This window comes from Perca flavescens, chromosome 3, assembly GCF_004354835.1.
Source record: "Perca flavescens isolate YP-PL-M2 chromosome 3, PFLA_1.0, whole genome shotgun sequence".
In the NCBI taxonomy this organism is placed as follows: domain Eukaryota; kingdom Metazoa; phylum Chordata; class Actinopteri; order Perciformes; family Percidae; genus Perca; species Perca flavescens.
The window spans coordinates 5,205,423-5,230,794 of NC_041333.1; the positions used below are offsets into that span (position 1 = coordinate 5,205,423).

At 41.8% G+C, this 25,372-nt stretch overlaps 1 protein-coding gene across 1 annotated transcript in view; it reads left to right on the plus strand.

The window, feature by feature from the left end:
* The window catches only part of maml2 (mastermind like transcriptional coactivator 2), a 48,174-nt gene that overhangs the window by 20,258 nt on the left and 2,544 nt on the right, over positions 1 to 25,372 (plus strand). The window contains exon 2 of the mRNA XM_028573926.1: positions 18,616 to 19,845. Within this exon, the coding sequence (XP_028429727.1) occupies positions 18,616 to 19,845 (1,230 nt within the window). The remainder of the gene's footprint in view (positions 1 to 18,615; positions 19,846 to 25,372) is intronic.

The following is a 25,372-nucleotide window of genomic DNA, read 5'->3' on the forward strand; positions in this document are numbered from 1 at the left end:
TTTCACCGCTGCTTTCCTAATACTGTTTCAAAAATTGTTGTTCCAGTCACTCAGACACAAAAACCCAGGGCATGATAATCAACTTTGATTAAATGTATAAGTGGACCCTTAAAACAAACTTGCATCATATCAGACTATATCTGGCACAAGAAGGGGAGGTATGTGAAGTGCTGCCTCCTAATGATCATTAATCAATGAATTATTCAACTCTTCTCCTTCAAAGTCTCAGCCTGTCCAAAGAATGAGAAGTATTTCTGCATTCAGCACATGAGATCAGACTTCTGAGTAAAATTAAAGAAAATGAAAAATATTTTTCTGTCTCCTTATGTCGGAGACACCTAAAAAAATGCTTAATCACGCACTGTAAGTACATAGCCAGAGGGAGTGGTTCCTGTCATAGGACCCCGCTGTAAATTTATTTGGTCCGACTGGTTCTTTTTGAACTGATGGCAAACGATCATTAAGCAAGTAAAGGCTCTTTCTCCTGCCTTTCAGCTTACGGAGAAAAGACTGTGATGCTGCATACTTTTCATAGCTGTTAGTAAGAAAGTAGGGTTATTATGTGTGTGTATGGATGATAACAAGAGGGAGAACGAGAGTGAAGAGAACATTCCTTTCTCACTCCCACTCTCCACCACCACACCCCCATCGCTACTCACTGCCACCCCACCCCCAGTTTCCTTCCTGTGCTTTTTTTAGAATCTATTGGATGTTTTCCCCACATCCGGCAACAAAGCCAGCCTTTTTATGCCATAAACTACCAGCATAGTGTTCTGTGGTTCAGCTACACAAGGGCATGGTCAAATGTGATCAATGAATTGAAGCCCGCTCATTCCTAACCTCACATCCTTGTTCATGTCACTTGACAGATTGCTTAGGTAGTGCAGTTGGGTGGGGTGTGTCCTTAAAGAGCAGAATTTTCTATCATACTGTAGAATATTTTCTGTAAACGGTGTCCTGTAACAATGGAATATGCTAATACTGAGATATATATCTATATATATATATATAGATATATATATATATATATATATATATATATATATTGGTTGTCATATCTTGAACTTCAGCCTTAGCACTACATAGGAATTTAAGACTGCAGACCCCTTTTTTTGAGATTAGTTTTCACATAAATTTAACAAGATCAGAGAGCGGCTTCAACTCTTGAAAACAATCCAAATATTTACAAGTGCTGATAGAATGTGTGAGGGAACCGTTTTATTGCTTGAGGTCTGGACATAATATGCTAAGTGGACCATATTTTTTGTTCTTTTTCCCAATTTTAGAGGTTAACCGCACCTCATGGAACTGGTTTGTAACTCACAAACTCGCATTTAGGTGGCTGCAGATTCTCCTCAAGGTGGAGTGCTTGGGAAAGTAGGAAGGAAAGGGATAAAAAGTTGTGTAAATATAAAACCCTGCTAAATCATAATAATAATTGACCTTGTTTGTAGTTGAATGTGTCCTGTCAACAGTTTTGCAAATTTAATTTTCACCACAGGGGATTTTTGTGTTGCAGATCTGCAGTTAGCCACTGGGACAACATATTGGCAGCAAGGCTGAGTGAAACCTAGGGATGCTAATTTTTTTTTCTTCTGAACGATAGCCGACCCTCATTAACCGATCATTAGCCATTAACCGACAAGCAGGCAAATAAGTCCCAGTTCAAACATCCAGAAGGCTCAGACATCATTTCTGTGGATAGCTGAGGACTTGTTGTTTGCATTATCGTGGACATCAGCCACTTTCCTGGTCCAACCCATTTTGTGGTATTTTGCATGTGCACCGTAGCAACATGTCCACAGATAGAAGATGGACAGCACTGCGTGTACGGCTGATTTAATGAGACACAGATATGGCAGAAGTGCTAAAAACAGGATATGCATACAGCTTTTCACTACTGTTGATGCAGGGAGAAGCAATGTTGGATTGTGTGGTGAGGTTCTCCCGACTTTCCGAGTGGGAAATCCGACTCCAGTTGACATTTCCGACTGGAAAATTGAAAATTCTGACATCCCAGTTCTACTGGAATGCACCATGTGTCCGAACCTGCCTCCACCTCATCCACCTGCGAGGTTGTCAGCTGTGTGTCTGCCTGGCATACTCCATACTACGTTTTTGAGACAGCCGATTTAACCTGCCAGTCCTCGTTGATATAGTGGATATAGTGACATAGCGTTTTGACCAGTCAGCTGTAAAAGTCACAAACTGGGCCATTTTTATTGCAGACTAAACTATCAAAACACCTTTACACTCTGCTCATAAAAATGAGCATATTTCAAAAACAAAAAAAATGTACATAGTTCAAATAACATCTGGAGTGTTAAGAAATATTTTGTCCATGTTTGTACTTTTGTGTGATTATTTAGAAAACTTTGATGAAAACACATTATGTTTTCATCGTTTTTATTATATTATTTTTTTCATTCATGACACAGTTTTAATACTTTTATTAATTATTATGGTTTATTGACTTACATAACCTTTTAGCTTAGGTTGTACTGATTTTAGGGATGTAAAGGGATGTTACGCCAAGAAATGACATCACCATAAGCAAACATACCAATGTACCAACTTGAAGGACTTTTTCTATTGCAGAGTTCAAACGGTTAAACGGTTAATTATTGACATCCTTATCAAGCTCTCATTTATAAAGTTGCCTCCTACAGGCAACAATGTTGTTGCAATTTTAACACGTGCCCCACCTAAAGGTGAGTGTTAGAGCTGCAGCTGTTTCTGTCCTGCAGATTGTTGCCAGATCTGTCTGAAACTGATCCTGTGGCCCTGCTATTGGTATCATGTGGTTTATTTACATCAATGACACTGTTAAATGCAGGTCATTTAAAATTACCGGTACTTCAGTATGTGTTCACCATAGATTTTATTTATTTATTTATTTTTACATTCTCTTAAGTTGGTCTTTAAATTGTCACTTAAATGGACCAAAGACCTACAGAATATCCAGTATTTATATAAAATTTAGCCTTTTCAGTAGTTAGTTCATTATACCAGAATCACTTTTCAAAGCACTGATTAAAATACTGACACTTGTGTTTATCAGTGTTGTCCTCTTTGTCATTTCCAGTGAATTAAATCTCTTGGTAAGAGGTAATTTTCCCCTCTATTATGCTGCCTCGGCTGAGTTTGAATCACCAAGCTCATCTGTTTTGCCTGAAGTAGTCAAAGCAGGGGGAAAAAACAGCTGTCTAGTCAGTGAAGGGACGCCTTGCTACTTGAGCTGTGAAATCCACACAAGCAAGCAGGATAATCTCTTCCACCTAGACCAAATATCACATCCGGGGATGGAAATGCAGAGAGTTCCATGTGCACAGCCTTGACCTAACAGGGTGTAATTTAATGTGACAGCAGGATAACGTATAAAGTAATATCCCAAAACACTCACATCAGCACTAAAGGTAAATGTTGCTTTTTGTCGCGATCACATTTCTAACAGCGATGACAATGCTGCATTTTAAACTTCAATAATACACGTGCTTACGTGTTAATGTACAAAATGATCAGATTTGCTCAGCCTACAGTAGCCACATTACGCTAGCTGGGGAACTTGTGTAGAGCACACTGGAAGTGAGAGATTAATCAACTCCCATTTCCGCTTCCCAATCCAATTTCTCCAACTTGTGCCATCCCTGCAATCTGCCACTTTATCTGCCATATGACAGCCTCTGTCCGGTTAGGTGAGATTGTTGTTCTACAGCCCGTACAGACTGGGCAGAGGGAGCAGAGCCAGATTCTGTGCTTCCTCCTTCCTTTAGCAGATGCTGTGACGATAACCACATGGCCGTGAGTCCCTCGTCTGAGCAGTTTTCTTTGCTACGTTTTCAAGATTCAGGACTCTGTTTAGTTCCAACATACACTAATACAAACTACTTTAACATTTATTGCTAGTTGAAGTAGTAGCAGCAGGATTGTAGTTTTCATAGCAAATGTCTTTTTTAATGTAATTTATTTAGTTTAGTCAGGTATAAAGAATGTAGTGGCTGTAGTATAAGTTTTTTTCACTAGTAGGGTTGGGACTTGACCTTTAAACCACTGACAGTGTTCACCATCAAAAACAGTTTGTCTATTTCCAAGCAACAGTCTTGATGTTTACTTGACCAGATGCCACTACAGGTACAGAGGGCCTGCTTGTAATTGCTATGGACTATTTTTTTTGGATGAGATGAGAATGCTTAGGACACCATAATCTTTCAGCCTGTGTCTTTATCGGCACAAATCCTCTTAATCAGGTTGATCACAGCGGTTGTTTCCCTTAACTTTGAATGAATGGCTGTTATCACATCATGGGAAAGTTTTTATTTTTTTTCCACTTGGACAGATTACCTGAGAGCACACTGTCTCTTTCTCACCAGCTGCGACATGTAAAAAGACCTAAAGCGTTGACTCACAAGGCCTACTTAGACACAGACACACACACACACACACACACACACACACACACACACACACAGAAGAGCTGGCTGCATGCAGAAACTTGCTTTGAGACAGTAGGCTCTGCTGCAACCTTGAACTCTCCCTGCCACGGTGAGAGCCACCGTTTAGTGGTGAGCTCAGAACCTGCAGGGCTCTATGGGAAGGCAATTTAAGCAACCCTTGGAATTAAGTTTTTTTTTTTATGTGCAGGAGTATACACATTTTACCTTTTACATGAAAGCTGCGCTTGCTAGCCTAAATTTCAAATTGTGGCAGCGATGAAGAAGAGTGTCCCGTTGGCCTTAAATGAAATGTTAAGATGCTGCTCAGATGGTTTCTGTCTGTGGACAGGAAGTCTCGCATTGCCAGACCTTCAGCACTGCGGATGAGGGTCTTGCTAGTCCACACAGCATTCCGGGATGGGAGGAAAACGTGCTCTGGTTTATTGGCATTTCTTCAAACCACAATCACAAATGTCTTGGGCAGCGCTAAGCACCGGACGGAGCCAAGGTACCTCTGCAGAATAGCCTCGGGAAGGAACTTGTTTTGGTGGAACATGTGTACATTAGTCGTGCAACAGAAAACTCAGATCAACTCAGATTGGACAGATAGTCTAGCTAGCTGTCTGGATTTACCCTGCAGAGATCTGAGGAGCAGTTAACCATAGTCCTCATAAATCCACCAGAGCTTAGAATGCCAACACAAACTACTTGTATTTGCTTTACATAACGGTATTTTAATTTACATCCTAATTATCCTAATTCACCCATCAAATCAGAAAATCAGAAAGTTATAGCTATTATTATTTTGATGATGGTATTGCTTCTTCTTTGTGTTGTTCTTTTTCTCTCTCTTTGTCTTTGTAACTGACTCAATGTCATTGTAAATTAGGTTCGCCCCTCAATGATCTATTTAGTTTATTAGTATCAATAAAGGTTTAATGAATGAGACGGAACCAAACCGTAAATGTGCTGTAACCAAAACACTGAGATATAAGAGGATAAAAAGCTCTGTGGAGTTAGGTTGGCACCAAGGGCAAGCCCTTTCACATTATTATAATTTGATTCAATAATAATATAAATGATTTATTAATAGAGCTTTAAGAGTTCAAATCAGACACCTCAGTTACCTCACACCAGCAGTGTTCAAAGTTATCTAGTGCAGCTATTAATTTACTGCTCTAACTAATGATTCCCCCGGGTTTCTCTTTTCTTTTTTTTGTGGCAGTCTAACTTGATCCAAAGACTTTTCACCAGTCTGAACAGTGCGAAAACCAGTTGTGTTTTAGGCCACATCTATCCAGAATTAAGGCCAACAATTATTAATTTGACTGAATTGTTTGTTTTTCATGGATGATGGTGCAGTATCTAACTAATATCTAAGATACATTACGTGATGTTTTTGTTTTCGTCCTTCTGGGAAATGTCATGCTAATGATACATTTTTAGAGGTCACATATTTTCTGCACCATGATCCCCAGTGCTCTCACCCCCCCACACACACACACACACACACACACACACACACACACACACACACACTTTTTCCTTGGTTTGAGTCTGTGAGAGCTCTGCAGTGTTTTCTGTGTCCATCTCTGCCAGCACCGTTCTGCACAGACCTTATTTGGAATGTCAGAACTGATAGGAGTGGGAGTCGAACAAAGCTTCCCACTCATTTATTTTTTCTTCTTACTTTCTAGCTGCAGCAGTCCCTTTTTTAAACCGAACTAGCAGAGGATTGTTTCAGAGCATGAGTGCAGATTAGCGCGACTGCTTGCCAGTCTAATGCGTGTGTGTGTGTGTGTGTGTGTGTGTGTGTGTGTGTGTGTGTGTGTGTGTGTGTGTGTGTGTGTGTGTGTGTGTGTGTGTGTGTGTGTGTGTGTGTGTGTGTAATTGAAGTGAAAGCTGAGAGAGATCACAAAACTCAACAAGTATACCCTTTTCAACCAGTGGATTTTTCCAAGCTTTCTCCATTGAAGCGGTTTAAAACACTAAATGTGTTTCCCCTCTCTAAAAGCATGAGGCTTATCAAGACCTGGCTGAGTGAAGCAGCATTAGCACAGCATTTACCACTCAGTCCAGGTTTCCCATGGGATGTAAAATGGATCCTTGTTTCACTGGGAAATTGCCACAGCAATGCTGCTAAAGAGCACTTTGCTGCAATCAGATATTGACCAATATTGTTTCCTGATTTGGAATAGCAGTCACTGGGCTTAAAAGGGAGCATAAAAAAAAAATCATAATTCAAATAGCTGTGATAGGACATAAACAGCTCTTACGTACTAAATATTGTACAATTAAAGATCGGCTAATCAATAGTTGCTGCAGACTAGTGGGCTGCTGGTGACGCTAGATGATGGTTTTCTTTCTTGTGGCCAGAGATATGACTGGAATGGCTCAGGACTGTGTTGCTCAACTCAGCAGTGGCACTGTTGGCTCTCACCGTGCTGCAGCTGCATGCTGAAGAGCAGCCAGATGTTTGAGATGGTGAAATGAGCCTAGCGAGCAGGAAACTGCTCTGCATGCCATAGGAATCGTCTTTGAAAACAGGAAGGGAAATTGTTCCCTGCTTATGGGCCTTTTCCTGTGGCATGACCTGAGGCAGGCCTCGTGTTTGACGGTTGCTGGGAAAAAGGTACTTGTGGTTGAATGGCAATGGCCTTTTAAGGGCACAAGCATTCTCGGAGAGCTTTAGACCTGTTTAACAAGGGATTGGTTTCAGAGAAGCTAAAATCACCACATTGTCTTTTATCTTAATCTTTTCACATGATTGTTTTACCTCTGCAGTGGTTACGTCTTTGTGTAACGTCATAGATAGACTAAAAATAAAAATAAATCTACCGAACCTAATGTGTTAACCAACGTCATACAGCCCCTGGCTGCCTAAAGACATATGTTTCAATGGTTTACATTCTCTAAATAACTAATTCCGACATCCAGGATTGTTAACTTGAGGATTTTTCTTTTTCTTTTTGTCATGCTCACAGTGACCTCTGGTGTCTGCAGGGATTGATCAATTCTTGTTTTTGAAGCCTTGGCTGTTAGGAATCCTTTAATGTTCTGATTTATGTTAACCCACCCACACCCTCAAGCAGTTTTTCACATCCTGAAAATAGTTTACCTCCTGCCTCTTACATTTAAGCGGACACAGTTCACATACAGTTTACCAATTTAAAGAAACGTGTCATCATGGTATGCATCATGTCCTTTTATTTTTGGTGCACAGCACGCAGCACTTTTAAATGTGGATTGGAATAGTGAAAACCTGATATAGGTTCCAGCTCAGAGGGTGCTGGACCAATTATAATTAAATGAAACCCTTTGCACTACCATAGCAGCTTAGCCTATATGCAGTTGGATTGCAAGACCTGTATGGTTATCTGTGACTAGCTCTGGGCTTGTTAAGTGGTGGGATGTCTTCCTGCCCATCGCCTTTCTCTCACTCACAGTGACTAAGTGAAGACAAAGGTGGTGGTTGCTTTTATAGGAAAAAATGATCCAGTGGCCAAAGATCAGGATGTGGCAGTTCAACATGGAAATTATTTTTCAGTTTTGCTTAATGTGCTTTAAAGCCGTGCATTTTGAACACATCCTGTGGATTCCCACTTTTAATCATTTATTGAAGGCATCCCTTTTCCTCTGGAAGCTACGGGGAAGCTTGCTGCATGGGATTGCTCCTGAGTCCGGGGAGCCCTCAGTCCTCCTCAGTAAAGGTCTCCGTGGTTAAGAATGACATGCGGATGAGAGGCGACAGCAGTGTCAGAGGCTCTGTGGGCCACATGGCCATGGGTGATGTGATGTGACGGCTTGTCACTGCGATGTTGGTGACCTGTGGTACGTCTGCATTGGCGTGGCCTAGCTGGTGCTGCGCTGATGCCTTGACAGAGCCTGGCTACCCCCTCCTACACACACACACACACACACACACACTCACACTGCCCATATTTGTTCCCAGGATCACTTCACTTCCTGGGAATCTGACAGGAGAATATACTCGATGAATATTATGTAGGCTGCAATTAGCCATTCAAACTACCTGACATAGTATCCTTTGTTTTTAGATGATTAAAAGCGATGGAATACATTTGTATTCAAAATCAGCTTTACTAATGACTCAATCCAAAGAGCAGCTTCACACACTTTGTCCACTCACTCTCAGTTCAGGACTCTCATCTAGGGCTGCAACCAACCATTATTTTCATTGTCATTTCTCGTTTAATCGAATAATGGTTTGGTCCATAAAATGTCAAAAAATGTCGAAAGGTGCTTTCCAAAGCCCAAGGTGACGTCCTCAAATGTCTTGCTTTGTACATAACTCAAAGATGTTCAGTTTACTGTCACAGAGGAGAGAAGAAAATATTCTCAAGCTGGATTCAGAGATTTTTGTATTCACAAAAAATTACTCGGGTGAATAGATTATCAAAATAGTTGGCGTTTGATTTAATAGTTGACAACTAGTCGATTATTCATTGCAGCTCGGGTCTCATCATTGTAATGGGCGTGCAGTGGCTGGTGACTGCATAGATAGCAGCATTGTTTATTACTTTTTTTTTTTTGGGGCCCACATATTTCTTTTCTGGGGTCTGTGCATATTTTCGGAGCTGCTTCCTTTCCCTGTTTTAGCCCCGCGGATATCACATTAAACTCATCTGCCTGATTCGGAACAAAAGACACGCCAAAGCAAGAACTGATTGGAATGCTGGCTTTTCTTTGCATTTGGTCTCCAACAAGATTTTTTTCATGTGCAAGCTGCCTTTTATTATAATAGCAAGTTTCTCCATGGAATGTTGAAGCAGAGTTATATTAACTGTTAAAAAAAAAATCCTCCTTCAGTAAACATAATGGATGAATTCTCTTCAAAGGAGCTCTTATCATCTCTTCCCATTTCCCAGAGGCTGCCACAAAGCTGCCTCTCTTTTTTTTCTTCTTCTTCCTGCTACTACTGCTGCTGCTGCTCATCCTTCTCTCCTGCCTGCTCTCTGGAGGGCAGCCTCAATCTAATACAACTGTGTCAGGAAGTGTGGGGATGCAAAGTGCTGATGAGCCAAAAGTAGCCCACCTCTGCAGTGTGCTGCTTCGTCCCAACTCGCTCCAGCCTGATTAGGGAAGCACACCATGAATCTATACTCACATCCCTGTGCAACTGTAAGCCACATGCCCTGTAGAAACCCATTACATATGTTTCTTTTCTTTCAGGAATATGATTTCTATTCCAAGTGTTCTGTTTTGGGAAAAACAAAACCTTGAAAAACCTTCTATTTTTCATGTGTTTGTCAGCTATTAAGTTTTCCACAAAAACTAGGCCTTTTTTGTCCACAAAAAAAGCCTAGTTTTTTTTTCTTTTCTTTTCTTTTTTTAATTTAATGCTAGAAGGAGCTGCCAAGATTTCCAAGAGGCAGCTATATGTTTTGTCTGCTAAACCTTGCTTCAAAAGCATCTAGTTTAATATTTCCTGCTAGATTGTCATAAAACACACCTTTGCTGGTGTGGCATGTTTCTTTTTTCGATATTAACTCAGTTATTGTTGCTTGTTGCTGCCTCAGTGCGCCGTTTAAAGTTATATCATTTCCTTTTTTCTTACTGCCTTCAAATTAAATCTATGTAAGCCTTAAAGCCCCAAAAAAAATCTTAAAGCTTAGCTTAAACTCTAACTAAAAATGCTAAATTGTCAGTATTGTGTTAGTATTTTCTTCTGTTAGTAGCATTTAATCATGGTTATCCCAGGACATATTCAGTTGTTTCATAGGATCAAATACATTGTGCACACCTTGCTGTTAACCTGAAATGTGCTGATTAAAAACAAGCCATGACTTGGTAACAAAGAAGGATTAAAAACAGGTTACAGGAAAGACAAAGCCGAATCTGACAGCCCCCCGGACCTGCTTTGACTGAAACTATAAATTGCCTTGTGACACATACTGTACCACAGCAGTCTCAGCCTCAGCTTTCTTACCTTCCTTTAAATAATTAAACCTTTCAAGTTATCCAGGATGTTTTATTCAATTTCTCTGGATATAGTTTAGCTTACAGCTGGTAGAAACCCTATAATTACTCTAAGCCCTCCACACTATCTCAGCAGCAGATAGCTGAATTTTGTATGACAGCTGATCATTGGCACTGGTCTGAGGGCTCTTGTTTCTTATCTGGCAATAAACGAGCTGAAATCCCCTCTTACAACAGTATGCAACCTGCAGAACCGCATAAATATTATGTCTCCCTAGGAACACAATAGTCGTATTTATTCCTTTATTTTGGGACTGTTTTTTCCATGTCAAATGCAGAGTGGAAGGTTTCGATCGCTTGCAGGAGCGGATTGCAACATGTTTCAGGGCTCTGGTGAATAGATTAAAGGCTGGCAAGCTCCATCTTTTGTTGAACCACGCTCTCATACTCAAACACAGACCCAAAGCCTTTGAAAACTGTCTCAAACCTATACTCTTTAAGCATGCATGGCTCTGAGCGCTGCGCCACTGGACTGACAGATGGTACCAGGAGGCTGGTGTTGCGTCCCTGTGACGGCTCACCCGGAGCCCCATCCACAGTGTTCAGCATCACCACACTGCTCAGCGTGACACACGGGCTACCAGCCCTTCAGCTCCCAGGAATAGATAGCTTCTGTTGACGTGGCCAAGGTCAGGTTCCTCACTGCCACAGTCAAAGGGCATCAATGAGCAGCATCGGAAAGGTTTTAGTCAAAAAATGAAATCCATTCTTGACTCTCTTAGAATTATTTTCTGGGAAATTGTCCATAAGTAGTAGTGTCCATAGTGGATTCCACAAATAAGTTACACCAGAGTCTTAAAAACCTCCAATCCATAAGATGATATGGGTAGTTTATTCCTACCCTCTAACACGGGAGAGTTTTCCATCCTCATATCTAAACTGGAAAACCTAACAATCAATGTTGTGAAAGGGTGGTTAGGTTTAGACACCAAAACTACTTTTGAAAAAGATTGTGGTTTGGGGGAAAATCAGACGTTACTTCACTTCCGGGATACGCACGTGGCGCTGAACGTGATGTAGCTCTGTTTGTTCCATCTGTCCCGTAAAGTCAAAAGTGTTTGTTTTAACCCTTCAACTACCCCCATCCTGCTTCCTCATGAGGAACTTGGTGCTCTTACATTTTGGCTGTGTCTCATTCCGCATACATGCGTCAGTACACTGCTAATGTGCACTGACCACTTACTGCAGTAGTGCCCACTTTCGATGGTTAGTATTGTCCCAAAATGAACACTTATGTTAAAACACTTAATGACGAGCGGGATGAACGTGACAAACGCAACATATGTGAACGTGATTTTCCAGCCCGCTTTCCCGTATGCAAATGAGGAGCGGCTGGCTCGGCTCACCGCCTCGCAAAATCTTTTAAATCTGACCTTTGTCGATCTAAAATGAAGACTCATGGCCTATTTCTCACTTAAAGGTACAATATGTAACATTTCTGCTTTAAAATGTCTAAAAATGACCATACCTATGTTATATATTTTTATGAGTTGTGTTCTTACACTATCCTAAATGTTTCCACCAAATGTCAAACCCAGAGAAATCTGTTATTTTATTTTCAGACACGGCACGTTTCCTTTAGTCGCCCGTCAGTGGCGTCATATAACCTTTCATCCTCCAGTTACTCTAACTTCCGTCAGAACACTGGCTCCAAGATGATACGTTCAGGAGTAATTGCAAATCACATAATGTCACAGAAAAAAAATACTTGTAACCGTAATACTGCTTTTTTTTTGCCATACAGCATAATTTTGTGATTAATTACATCCCACTTTTTATCACAGTAATACAACAGAGACCTTATCTATTTTGAAAGTTCAATATCGATGTACTAACGTTGATGCTAAAGCTTTATGGGTAAAATTGAGGTTACAACATCGTTCAACACGCTAATAGTTATTTTTAGTATGACTGTTTCGACCACAGCTAACAGGACTGAGCTAGCTAACCGACGAATAACTTCACTAGTAACGTTAACGTTAGCTGTATAGATAGACGATTAATCTAATGCTAATTTAGCCAAAGTAGCACACCCGGTCTGTCTGCCTCAATCCCCCGGCGCAGAGAGACTCAGTCGGGATGACAGCTGACAACAGCCCCAGGACATATAGCTAGCTAGTTACCGTTAGCCCCCAGTCAGCTATCAGCCAGCTACTTCCATTACAGCAACCCCGGCCAGAACGTATCTCCAGTGCCTGGTGTTTACGACGCTAACGGCAGTTTAATTAAACGTCGGGAAACAGACCATATCAGAACCAGCACCGAGTCACAACAGCGGCCATCCATAGCGTTAGCTAGCTAGCTACATCTCCGTAGCGCAATCGGTGTAGCTATGTCCAGAAAATCTCCTCCCTGCCGAATTTCTCCCCCCTTTGTGTTTAGCTGTCTTTACGGTTAGCTAAATTAACCCGACAAAAGGTGGGTTAAGCACCAAAACGAAAAGTTAAGATTACTGAAAAGTGAAGGGGAGATAATTCCGGGCAGCTGGGAGATGTTCTGCTGCTGCACAACAGGCATCGAACGTCCTGGCTCGCTATCGCGGAGATTTCCCCGACAATCCCCACCCACACCCGTCTCTCAGCCTTGTTTAGTAGCTAGCTAGCGTTACAACAAACCCCGTCCGCCCCGGTGTTGAAACCATCCAAAAGGTGACATTGATATGTGAAGTATTTTGTGTTTTAGCTGCTGGCTACTGTTAGCTTGCTGGCTCACTAGCTAACTGGTCAGCTACAAATAAAAATCTAATCAAGGAAAACGTAATTATGTTGGGGAAACTGCAGCTATTTTATTAGAATAACATAAATAAACGTAACGTGAATAAACTTGAATGGGTAAACTCGTCCGTGAACTGATGCATTCTAACCGGCAGCGAAGGTGTTTAACACTAAAAACTCCCATAATTCCACGCAACTTCACAACGTCATCAAAAGTCCAGTTTCACCGTCCATTGTTTTGGTTGAGAGACCCCTAGCGGCAGAAAGTTACATATTGTACGTTTAAAATGTTTTCAGAAACAGGTTTCGGTGAACTATTTTCGTAAAATACAAGATCGTATTCCGTCCAAGCCGCCATGACAGTCAGTTTGAAATTCTCGAGCAGCCAGACCCACGGGACACGTTCGTCCAATCAGTTGCCGGTCAAGGGCTCCCTTCCGCTTTGTAGTCAAGATGGCGCCCGTTTAGTGTGAGTAGGGTCCATTGTTCCACACTGAACTTTTTGACCGTTTTTAGGGGGTCATCCAGGGAACTTTTTGCGTTATCTACACTATGTACTGAAAACTAAGTGTTTGAAGTGTGCAAGTAGGCGGTTTGAGACCCAGCCTTTGTCACATTACTTCCGGCTTTGCTCCCGTCATAATTACTTTGGCCACTAGAGGGCTCCGTCACTATAAACGCATAGACTGTTAATATTAATGGACAGCGTATGTCTGACGTCACCCATTGGTCTGTGGAGGTCTGCTATGAGTCGTCGAGTTTGCCGTTACGGTCGCAGCCATCCTGGTTGCAGATGTGACGATTTTAGACAAGAGGGAAGAGTGAAGGAGGAGCCACGTTACGTTACACACTTTCACTGGCAATCACATCATAGCCGCGCCCTAAAACACCCCCTGCTTTATCGCCAATTTTAAAATCAACGAGACCATAATTAAAAAAATTAACATCATTCTGTGTTGCAGAAGACTTAAAACTAGCAATTGAGACCATAAACTTATTATGAAAATGTTTACTGAGGTAATAAATCAAGTGAGAAGTGGATCACTTTCTCATAGACTTCTACAGAAACCGAACTACTTTTGCAACCGCATGTGTCTCCCCCTGCTGGAATTCAGATAGAATGCAGGTTTAAGGCACTTCCGCATTTGCAGCACTTCGCCAAACTGGATACCCCGCCATTAATATTAACAGCCTATGTATAAACGTTGTATAAAATGATTCCTAATTGCGGCTTGAACTAACGACCTATGGGAGTGTTTTTCTGAGGAGGACAACCTCTTTTAAACACTGTTCTTTTCTTTTTTGTCTTGTTTTGTTTGTTCTTTAGATGAGATCTTCTAACTTCTTCTAGCCAACATACGGAAAGCCCTGAAAGGCAAGATGAAGAAAAAAACCTAGTTTAAATCCACGTACGACTTAAACTTAGGTTTTAGTAATTAATAGTATCTCCTACGTAGGAGATACTATCTTGTACATACAAGTTAAACTTTTACTTCCTAATTAGGCTGTTTAAAGGGCAAGAAAGCCATTCTTAAGATAGATAGATCTTTATTGTCATTGTATGCGATACAACGAAATTCTGTTGGAGCAGGGACCATGTTGGAAAAAAGTGTTTCTCGCTTTTACATGTTATCCCTTGGATCCCCTTGTTGTCTTTCTATATCCATAAATAAACCAAATCCAAATAGCAGCATAGAGTAAAAAAATTAAGATATACACCTAAATAAAGATTTACACCTGGTTAAACTCCCCTGCCACTATAAATATATTCTCCGGGTGTCTGTTTTGCTGCTTGCATATGGCATCATATAGCTTACCAATGGCTGTTTTAGCATTGGTTCTGGGGTGCACATAGACAGCACTTAGTGCATGATGCAAAGGGAATTGAAAGCAAACGCAGCATAAACAAAAGGTTTTACCTTCTTAGTTAACAACAAATGTCTACTGTAAAACATAATGGAACTGTGTATAGCGCTGACTTGGGTTAAACAGTATCCGATGACAACTTTTGTTTCAGCATGTTTGTTTGTAGGAATTCCCTATTTGTGCTGTGTAATGGCAGCAGACGACAGCAGACTGAAATATCGGTTCGCTACATGTTTATGCCTGTAACACAGGTGTAGCCTATTGGCTTGTTTCTCTTCTTCTTCTGGCTTTCCAGCAGACTACAGGCCTTGCGGCACATTGCTGCCCCTCACAGGTCAGCTTAGGTAATATTTCAAGGTTTTGGCCGACAATGCACAAAAACAATTTTTTTTTCACCTTGTGTTTCAGGGCTTCCGTACAAACAAATTCTTTTGGAACAATAAAATTCTTGAATAAGCGTTCTGCTTACTACTAATCTAGACGTTGACAGTGGGTGAATCACTTTTTAATCAACACAGAAAATACATATCAGCAGTTATTCTTTCATCTCTAACATGATCAGTATATAATACATACAGTACATGTGAGCCTCTCGTGCAGCAGGAGTCACTTTCAAGTTATTCAGAGCTTCTAAGCTCATTAAATGTTAATCAAGAAATCTATTTTCAGATCACATGGAGATCTGTCATGAGAATTTCAGGCCAGCTAGGGGGCCACTGCTTCTGTGTAGTGAGCGTTGAGTGAACAGAGTGGTCCTTTATCTAAGCTCAAACACACAATTTACATTTCCAATAAATATTGTTGTTGGTATTTTTTTCTCCACTGCACTTCTCAACAAGCTTCAGTTTTGAATTTGAACTAAGAACTGCTCTCGGCTAGAGTCCATTTTTAAATGGCACAGAGGCAGCGGTGAGGCAACCCTGCCTCACTATGGCTTTTTGCAACACATCCACTGTCCTTTCCATTATTCATGATGTGTTTTCTCAGACAGTGCCGTAAACCATGAGGAGTACTCCTGTCAGTCTTCTCCAGAAAGAGCCCTCTGGAACGAGAGAAAAAGAGTGCATGAGCTGCACACACTAGACGGCCTGTTTTCATCTGCATTTGGAGAAAAACAGATGTCCAGTAGTCTGGAGTTTAGTAGTCACAATGTTTAATAGTCTGGGTCTTAGTGAAGATGATAAAAGGGAGCTAGTGAATGAGCCCTATTGTAGATGCACTTATGGACCAACATTAATTCCCTGTATTAACTTGGCACCATCCAGCCTGTCATTACATCATCTGACAAGATTTCTTTCTCTCTAGTTTCTGTCAAGAACTTTTCTACTGAGGTTTACTTTGTGGCAAAGTGTATCTAACTTCAAAATAGCAGTTGCTTTTCTTTCGCAAGCATTGCAGTTTCTACTCAAATTTAAATCTACAAAAGGCTAACTGTGCTAATAATACACTATTTAAAAATACATACAAAAATACTATTAGGCAAAGACTGAATTACACTACACTTACAGGACCATACTACTTTAAAAACAACAACATTTCTGGCCCATTAAGAACAAATATTGTGCATTTTACATTAATAGTTAACTAAGTATTAAAGGCACGGTTGATAACTATTTCCAATATGCACTTTTTTATACATTGTTTGAAATGGTCTTTACACCCCAACAGCAATTAAATAACGTATGGGCCATCTGTAGCTGCTGTAATCCTGTAAAAACTCCTACCAATCACTGTCTCGCGGTCCGCTTGGAAAGAACCAATGAAATGCCTCCTTGCCCCGCTGTGCGTACTCTACCCCTCCCGTGTACGAGCCAAACAGTAGTCCTGTTTGTTTTAAACATTCGGTCTGATAATATCAGGTGTTTGCTCACCGGTGAATGAGACATGAAGTAAATTGTCGCTCCTTTCTCTGTGTGTGGTTCGGAGCCCCAAGGAGATGCCACTTTCAAATCTTGCTACCTTTCTTAAAGTTACCAAACCTGCCTTTAATGTTAAACTATTAATAGTTATCCCTCCCCCTTTAAGTACAACACCACCACCATCAAAATAATCATCCACATGCATTGTATATGTTACTCTTATACACTTATTAGCTTTAATAAAGGAGGCTTGGCGAGTCATATACATATATATATATATATATATATATATATATATATATATATATGTGTGTATGTATGAGTGTGTATCTATATATCTATATATATGTGTGTGTGTGTGTGTGTGTGTGTGTGTGTGTGTGTGTGTGTGTGTGTGTGTGTGTGTGTGTGTGTGTGCGCCTTGATTAAAATGTGAAGATGTATCTCTGAACAATTGTTAACTAGATTAGCATGAGATAATACAGTCACAAAGAGTGTAGTGAACTGCAGGATTCTCTCCAAACCCTCAGGCTATGAATCATCTTAATGTAATGTGTGCCAGCAGGTGGAAATGACTCAAATTTGTTCTCACAGTGAAATATGCTCCACACTGATACTCCTCTCCTGTGCTGTGCTGTGCTCAGGTTGGTGTGCGATCCAAGCCATTTGGTTTCCATGCAGGCACCACAAGATGGTCAGATAATCAGTCATTTTTATGCGTATATAACAGTGTGCCTTTTGTATTCCGCTGGATAGACAATTTCTTTCTCAGTGAAATATTGTTAATGACTCATACGCTCAAACTCCATTGTTTTGTTGACATGACAACGATATCTGCTCCTGAAAATACAAATAATCTAGTTTTATGTTATGATAACATGCACATTCTGTTTGGGGTTTTTAATGCTTCAGTTTCATGGAGATGTTACTGAGTGGTTAGAGTTGTGAGTCTTATTACCTTAAATGAAGACAGGGGGCTATAGGACCAAAAAAAAAAAAAGTCGGATATCTCCACCAGAATGTTAAGCAGAATCTCAGCCACAAAGGAGAAACTCTATCTAAGGAAGCACAATGGAAGAAAATATAATGTATGCAAATGAGGGAAACAAAGACCCTATTGTTCTCTCTGCGGTCTGCTGACTGTATCAGATTCCTAGCTATCTTTTCAGCCCATCCTCTGTGCTCCAACTACATTATAATATATCTAAATATTTTGCCTCACCAAGTATTTAAATAAAACTGTAAATGAAATGTATGTTACCTGAACGTATCTGCTTGATTTCACAACGTGATGTGACTGGCTGCTTATTTTCAGAATAAAGTATTTGAGATGTCGCCACTGTTCTAAAATCAAGCTATTCTACAGAATGAAAACGCTGTCTATTAATAAAAGTAATCATCCTAAATTCCACAAGCTGGTCGAGTGTGCAGCATCTACAGGCCCTGGAGCGAACTGTAAAATCGAATTAATTTACATAGTGATACTTTGAGCTGCATGTAAATGTAATGCACCCATACTCAGAACTATCACCACAATTTAAATTGGATCACAAGACAGCTTTTGAACCAAGTGCAATAATTAAATTCTTGTTATAGAAATGTTTTCTTGTGAGTAAGTCTTCTCTTGAAATTCAGACTGCATTACCGTGGAGGTCTTTTTTTGAAAAACACTTACCCTATAAATAATAAACGAATGAAAGGAAGGTGAAGTGTTTCTTATCCCCATTCTGTTGTGTTTTGCAGCTTCAAGGATCTTTGCGAAGAAAGATTGAGGGACACGCACCAGGACACGCACCAAAGCAGAATGGGCTCTCCTGTGGTTTCTCTGGATCCGACTTTAAGCGGGTCCGTGTGGATACTGGTGGTCTGGGACACGGGCCCTGCAACCATAACTTAACACAGTCTCATTCTCTGCAAGGGTCCTCAACCATGGGCATGCAGAGGAAGAATTACATGATGCCCCATGGAGTGGGCTCAGACATATTTAACATGACCCTGAAAGAAATGAAAAAAGAGCCCATTGAGGTCCAATCTTGTGGCCAGTCGAACGCAGAGATGATTTTTGACTTCAAAGACGAAGGCGGTGGTCAGATTGACCCAGAGCTCCAGGATCTTTTCGATGAGCTGACAAAAACAGTGCCAACGCTGAACGACCTGGAGTTTGAGAAGATGCTGAAGCAGGATGATACATTCGGTTTGGATCTAGGCCGGCCGAGCTCTGCAGGCGTGTCTGCCAGTCTGTGTTCCCCAATGGATAAGCCCATAAAGATGGAGCACTCCCCAGACTTTGGCCAGGTTCATGGTGGCTCGCCACAGCTTCGACCAGCCTCGGCCGGACCCTCTTTCACGTTGACCAGCACGTCTTCTACCGCCACGTCGCAGAAAGCTAACATTCAGGCAGGACACCCCAGAGCATTGCCCTGCTGGCCAGAAATATCCCACGCAGAGCAGCTGAAGCAGATGGCAGCCAACCAGCAGCAACCAAGCTCTCTGCTCCATCACCACCATCAAACGCCATCTGCAGGATTGACCAACTGGGCTCCTGCCATGAGCACCCACTCCTCCACCAGCGCCTTCCCCCAGGACAAGGTCTCCAGCCCGGCCCCGCTTAGCCAGCAGAGGATTGGCTCACAGAGTAAAGGGATCAACAACTGCCTCTTCAAGTCAAATGGCCACAATGGCTCCCATCATTTGGACATGAAGGTTCTCAGCACCAAGCCCACGTTGCACTTCAGCCCCAAAGCCCCCCATTCTGCCAACCAACCGATGCCAATCATGGCAGGCTCAGTGAACAAGACTTCAGGCCAGCAGCAGCAGCAGCAGCAGCAGCAGCAGTCACCATCGACCGGCCAGAATCAGCCACATTCAGCTCTCCACTTCCAGAACCAACAGATCTCCACATCAGGTGCTCTTTGTCTGCAACCCAAGCCGGTTCCCGCAGGACTGCCATTCAAACTGTCACAACAGCGACAGGTAAGGGCTCTTTCCAAAATGACTTTGTAAACTTTGTATCTCCTATGTTTTTAGAACAAAATGGCCATGTGCATTTGTTGATGACTGAGCAGTTTTGACCATATCTAAAACCCCAATACTTTTTACAACTATAGAAGAGCATGGAATCCAACTGGTGATGTAAAATCACCAGAATTGTAGCTGCAAGGTCTTTAAATGACATATAACTACCTTCATGTAGCTATGTGATTATGACATGTATGAGTCAGCTCAATGTCATTGGAGTTACAAGGTTTTCACATGCAACATGTGCCCACAGTATACTATCAGTATACGTTTCCCAAATCGAACGTGGTTTTAAAACGGGAAGCGGAAGGCGAGGGCTCAGACTAATAGTGCCTCAATAAAGTGCCATGACTTAAATGTACAGTTTTGACTAATTACACATTTCTTGTATGCTTTTATTTATTCAGCAGATTGTTAAATTAATAATAGCATCTTTCTACTGAAGGTATAGTAGCATGATGCACAGCAGTCAAACTCACTCTAGTTAGTCTTCCTCATCAATCTGTCTGAAACAGCAACAATGCAATGCTGTGTGTTTCGGGACTTTATTTGCATTGTTCTAGCTGCCTGACTGTGCCTTTGCCATTGTGACTCCCTTGAATATGCATTTCCCCTGAAAGTGTTTTGATGATGACACAGATTGCCAGAGCATGGTAGATTAACATGCAGGACTTCTAATTTCTCTGCTTGTCATGGTGGCTCCCCGTCAGGGCACAGATATGCACAGCGGGATTTGCTAATTGGAGGTTGTTAGCTACAAGGGACAAGTGGTGGAAAATGACAGTAATCTGCTTAGCCTGGTGCCGGGGGTTGAATCACTGATTTGTTATGATTGGGGAGATTTAGACCGTCCCCTTCTTTCATTTTTGCTCTAACAGTATCTGTAGCTGTCTTTGTGTGAAATGATAATGTGAGCCACACAAGAGAGCTCTCGTAACCTCTACAGATCAAGGGAAGTGCTTAAGTGACTGGTAGAGGGTGGGAGAGAGGAAGCGAGTCACACAGGCGTGGAAGTAAACAAGGTAGGATGACAAATACGGGTAAAACTGAACCTGTTTTACCACTATACTGTACCAGAGAGACATTTACACTCTAAACAGGACGCATGGCTGTTCATGGGTTGTCTTAAAACTTCCCTTAAAGTGCTCATATTATGCTTTTTGGCTTTGGCTTTGGCTTTATTGTCTTATATATCTTTTTGTGCAGGTTTTACGTTTACAAAGTGAAAAAGCCCAAAGTCCACCCCAAAGGGACTCTCCAACAGAAAACACTGTTCACAAACTGCTCCAAACAGCTCTATTGTAGTCCAGCCTTTACTTCAGAGACAAAAGTGGTCACTTTGTAACACACGTTATAATGCTCACCTAGCTGCTAGCGTGGCACTCCTTCTTGCTCTGCAACTGACCAGCTAGCATGTGCGACTCCCAACAAAGATGGAACAGAAGTGAGATGTCTCACTCTGTAGCTAAAACAGAGAGCTCAACACACAGGGTGAAAAGAGGAGCTGCAGCAATGTGCAGTACAACAAATATATCGGGCCCTATTTTAACGTTCTGAAACGCAAGTGTGAAACGCAAAACGCAAGTATCTTTGTGGGCGGATCTCCGGCGCTGTTGCTATTATGCCGGCGGGATAGATGAGTCTTGCGCCCGACACAAATCTAAAATGGGTTGGTCTGAAGTAGCTAGGTGTGGTTTGGGCGTAACGTGAAAATAACCAATCAGAGCGTCATCTCAAATTCCCTTTAAGAGCAGGCGCGCTTGTTCCATGGCGGATTGCTATTATGACGGCGGATTTGCCTGGCGCACGCCAGCGGGAGCTGTCTGGGATGCGGCAAAGTGGCGATGTTGCTGCGGTCTCTCGGGTGCATCTCCTCAAGTCCGGAGAGGATTGCTGCAGCCATGGAGCGTGGGCCTCCAAACGCACCACCTGCTCCTGTTGTGCCCCTTCATCCTCCCCCCCCACTCCATCTCCATCAACCCGCTCCACCAGGAGCGCATCGCGCATTACTCCCGGATCAGATTCCGCCAGAGTGTCCAATCCCGCCGTAGTTCAGTATCACGTCTCCTTAAGTCCTCTAATATTTCCTCATTTATGTCATCAACACATCCATGATTCATGGAAATGTTGTGTAAAACACGACAAGCCACAAAGAATGCTGCGACTTTTTGAGGACTGTACTGTAAAGTTCCTCCTGATCTATCCAACCACCTGAAGCGCATTTTCAGTAATATTTTTCTTTGTAATTATGTATGGTTTGCAAAAATGGGAACTGCTGCGTCCGTTTAGATGAGAGAAGTGTATGCGCGTTGTGCACACGCTACGTTATGGCCAAGCATGCGCCCCTAAAATAGCATCTGAATAATGTGCTACTGACTTTAGACTAGCACCACTGACTTTAGACCAGGTTTTTCCTGGTCAGTGGCGGAATTGTTTTCTGAAACTGTAAAATAGCATCAGATAACATTTGCGCCGGAACACGCCTCCCCTTTTTGCTGAACCGCCCCGGGAGCGCAAATACATTCCTTAATTTACCGCCGTGCGTCTGTGGAGGGAAAAGTCCGCTGTGCGTCGGGTGCAAAATAGGAATGATACATGCGTCGGTGTACAAAGGCAATTGCGCTAAGTGCAAGATTGGGCCCATGGTGTTTTCTGAAAATTAAACCACATAAACCTATCCTGGTACAACCTCTAAATACAATTATCAACCTGAAAATGAGCATCATATGAGCACTTTAAGTTTTCTATGAATGTGTGAGGCTGAAAGATACAAAACCTTTTAAAATTAGTGAATTTCAGGACTATTTTCTATACACACAATCATTACATTTTTTATTAAAAGTCAATCAATCAAAAAAAAGTCAATTAATTTTGTTAAGGTACAGTTCCAGTGAAATATTAACCCAATATGTACTGGTTATGTTAGAATTAGTATTAGTGTCAGCAGTCGTCATAATCAGTAATAATATTTTGTGGTTCTGAACTTTAAAATGCTGATGTGACATGCAGCTGTGCTCAGGTGTAAGAAGGGGTACATGCTTGGTGAGACAACTTTCCCAAGGACATTGTGTTTTAATGTGCACTTTGTTTGAACAAATAATATATGCAAACATATTGAGAATTGAGAAGAAGAAACAAGAGCCACCACAGTTTTAAAACAAGTGTTGAAAAAAGCAAGATATTGGTGTCTTTTGCAGTCAGCACTGACAGGGTTAAAAGTCTAGCAAATGAGGAAGGGACAGCTCACAGAGAGGAGAAAAGAGTGGAGCCTTTTCCCACAGTGAATTGAATTAGTAATGGCAGAGAAATAAAGGTCCTGCAACAGTGCCCTGATCCCCTGTGTAACACTAGCAAGTAGCAGTGGGCTTCCTCCCCCTCGGTGAAGCCGAGCAGCCTTTTTAAAACAGCCAGAGACGCGAGCTTTGGTGCTTGTTTGAAGCTTCTTACAGTTTAATAATCGGTTGCTGAGTCAAACATGTCAAAATTCCAATCCACCACTCTGCAACTCTCTAGCTATGAGGTCACACACGCACACGCACACACACACACACACACACACACACGCGCACACACACACACACACGCACAAAGTATGAATCTTACAGTAGAGGACACTAAGGCATTATGAAACCTGAGTTACTGTGGTTAGTTGGCCATGCTATTTCAAGGACAAAATGTAGCTAGTCCCATCAGTAGTGGAGCTGTATGTTGTATTTAAGATAAAAGAAAAGAACCTGACTTTTAGGGTTCCATGACAGTGTAAATAGAAAAATAAAACACAATCCTGGTGTAGTAACAAGTCTTACAGGTCTTTTTCTTTTCACAATGGGGATTATTCAAAGGCGTCCTTGATAGATTTATACATTTAATTGTATCTATTTCTAATTTCAAGCATCTAAATGATTCACGACAAGTTGAGTCATAACAAAGAATTTACAGTTTTTTATTTGACTTTCAATCCCTCGCGGTACACAGTGTACTAATATGCTTATATTTTTAATTATACCTAAACATTAACATTCAGATTCACACACAATCTTATCCAGACTAACTTACACTTCTGCTCAGCATAAGACAGTGCTGTTAGATCAAGTGAAGACAGACATTTGGCAGCAATTTCATCATCCAAGCGATTCGCTTCAGCTAATACAGTTTCCATTTAAATGCTACACAAGAGCTTGTACTTTGCTCTCTGCAGAACAGTGTGCTCTCCTTACTGAAAATGCAGAACCCCAACTTACAACTGCAACTTAAAATAAAGGTTTGCTAGCAGTAAATAATGACTCCTCAACTTTTGTTGATGATCTTGTGGCACCACATCCCTCAGTTAGGATAAGAGTGGGGCCACTGTGGTTGAGCCTACCAGGTCACTCCGCCAGTGCTGTGAAGGGAGTACTTGTTTCCTGGGAAAGGGAGCCGTGGCCAAGACCAGATGCCGAGGCACTCCCCAGGGACAGTGTCCTGAGTCCAGACTGGAGGAAGTGCAGTGTGAGAGCCGGGAAGGCTGGGCCTGGATCGCTGTCAGCTGCCTGCACTGCCGCAGGATGGGAGACTAAATCACTCCGCTCCTTTTCTGAGGCCTGGGCCACATGTGGTATTCATTAACAACAAGCTTGTGAAGAATGAGAGAGGGGGGGCGGGGGGCATGGAAAACAGCTTCATGACACATCGGGATGACAGGAAGGATTACTCAGTTGTACATGCTAAAACACCCCTCATTGGGTTTTTTCTTACAACAAAGATGGAATAAGCCCTCTCCAGTGTACCTCTACAGGGAAAATGTCTGTGATGGTCACAATTTCTCACAGTCTCGATAACTGGATACAGTGAATCAAAAGCCAGTGACTGCTTTCTGGCGTAACAGGAGAAAACACTGTTGCCATGCTTGGTTTGCTGTGTGGGTTGAAGTCGGCGAGAAGGCGAATATTAGCTCATGTGAAATGACTTGTGACTCCTGATGAGTTTCAACTTCCCTCCTTCTCCAACCCTGTCTCGTTAGTTCTCCAAATTTCAGCCCCATTCATTATCACACACACACACACACACACACACACACACACACACTTCCCTCTCTATTTTCTGTTTTTTTTTCTCTCTGGGTCCACAAAGTCACCACCCTGTAGAGATTCATCCTCTGCAAAGAATCTGTCCTCTAAGTAATAGCTTCTGCTAAATGCAGTTGGATTTCTAATCCATTTCACCCTGGGAAACATTTTAAGTCAACACAATGACTGACATTGTATACACAGCGTGTGTTGACTTGGATTTTGTGCACATTAACCTCCCTTATGACAAATGCTTACACTTGGTTGAATCTTGAGCATAGTGAGAGTGTCCTTGTGTCCACAAGAAATATAGGTATTACTTGGAGCGCTTGGATGGTCTGCACATCCTGCCTAAATAAGCTAAGAAATATGCATTACAAGGACATATAACATCTCATACACCCGTGGTGGTGAAAGCTTATCCGCAAAAGCATACG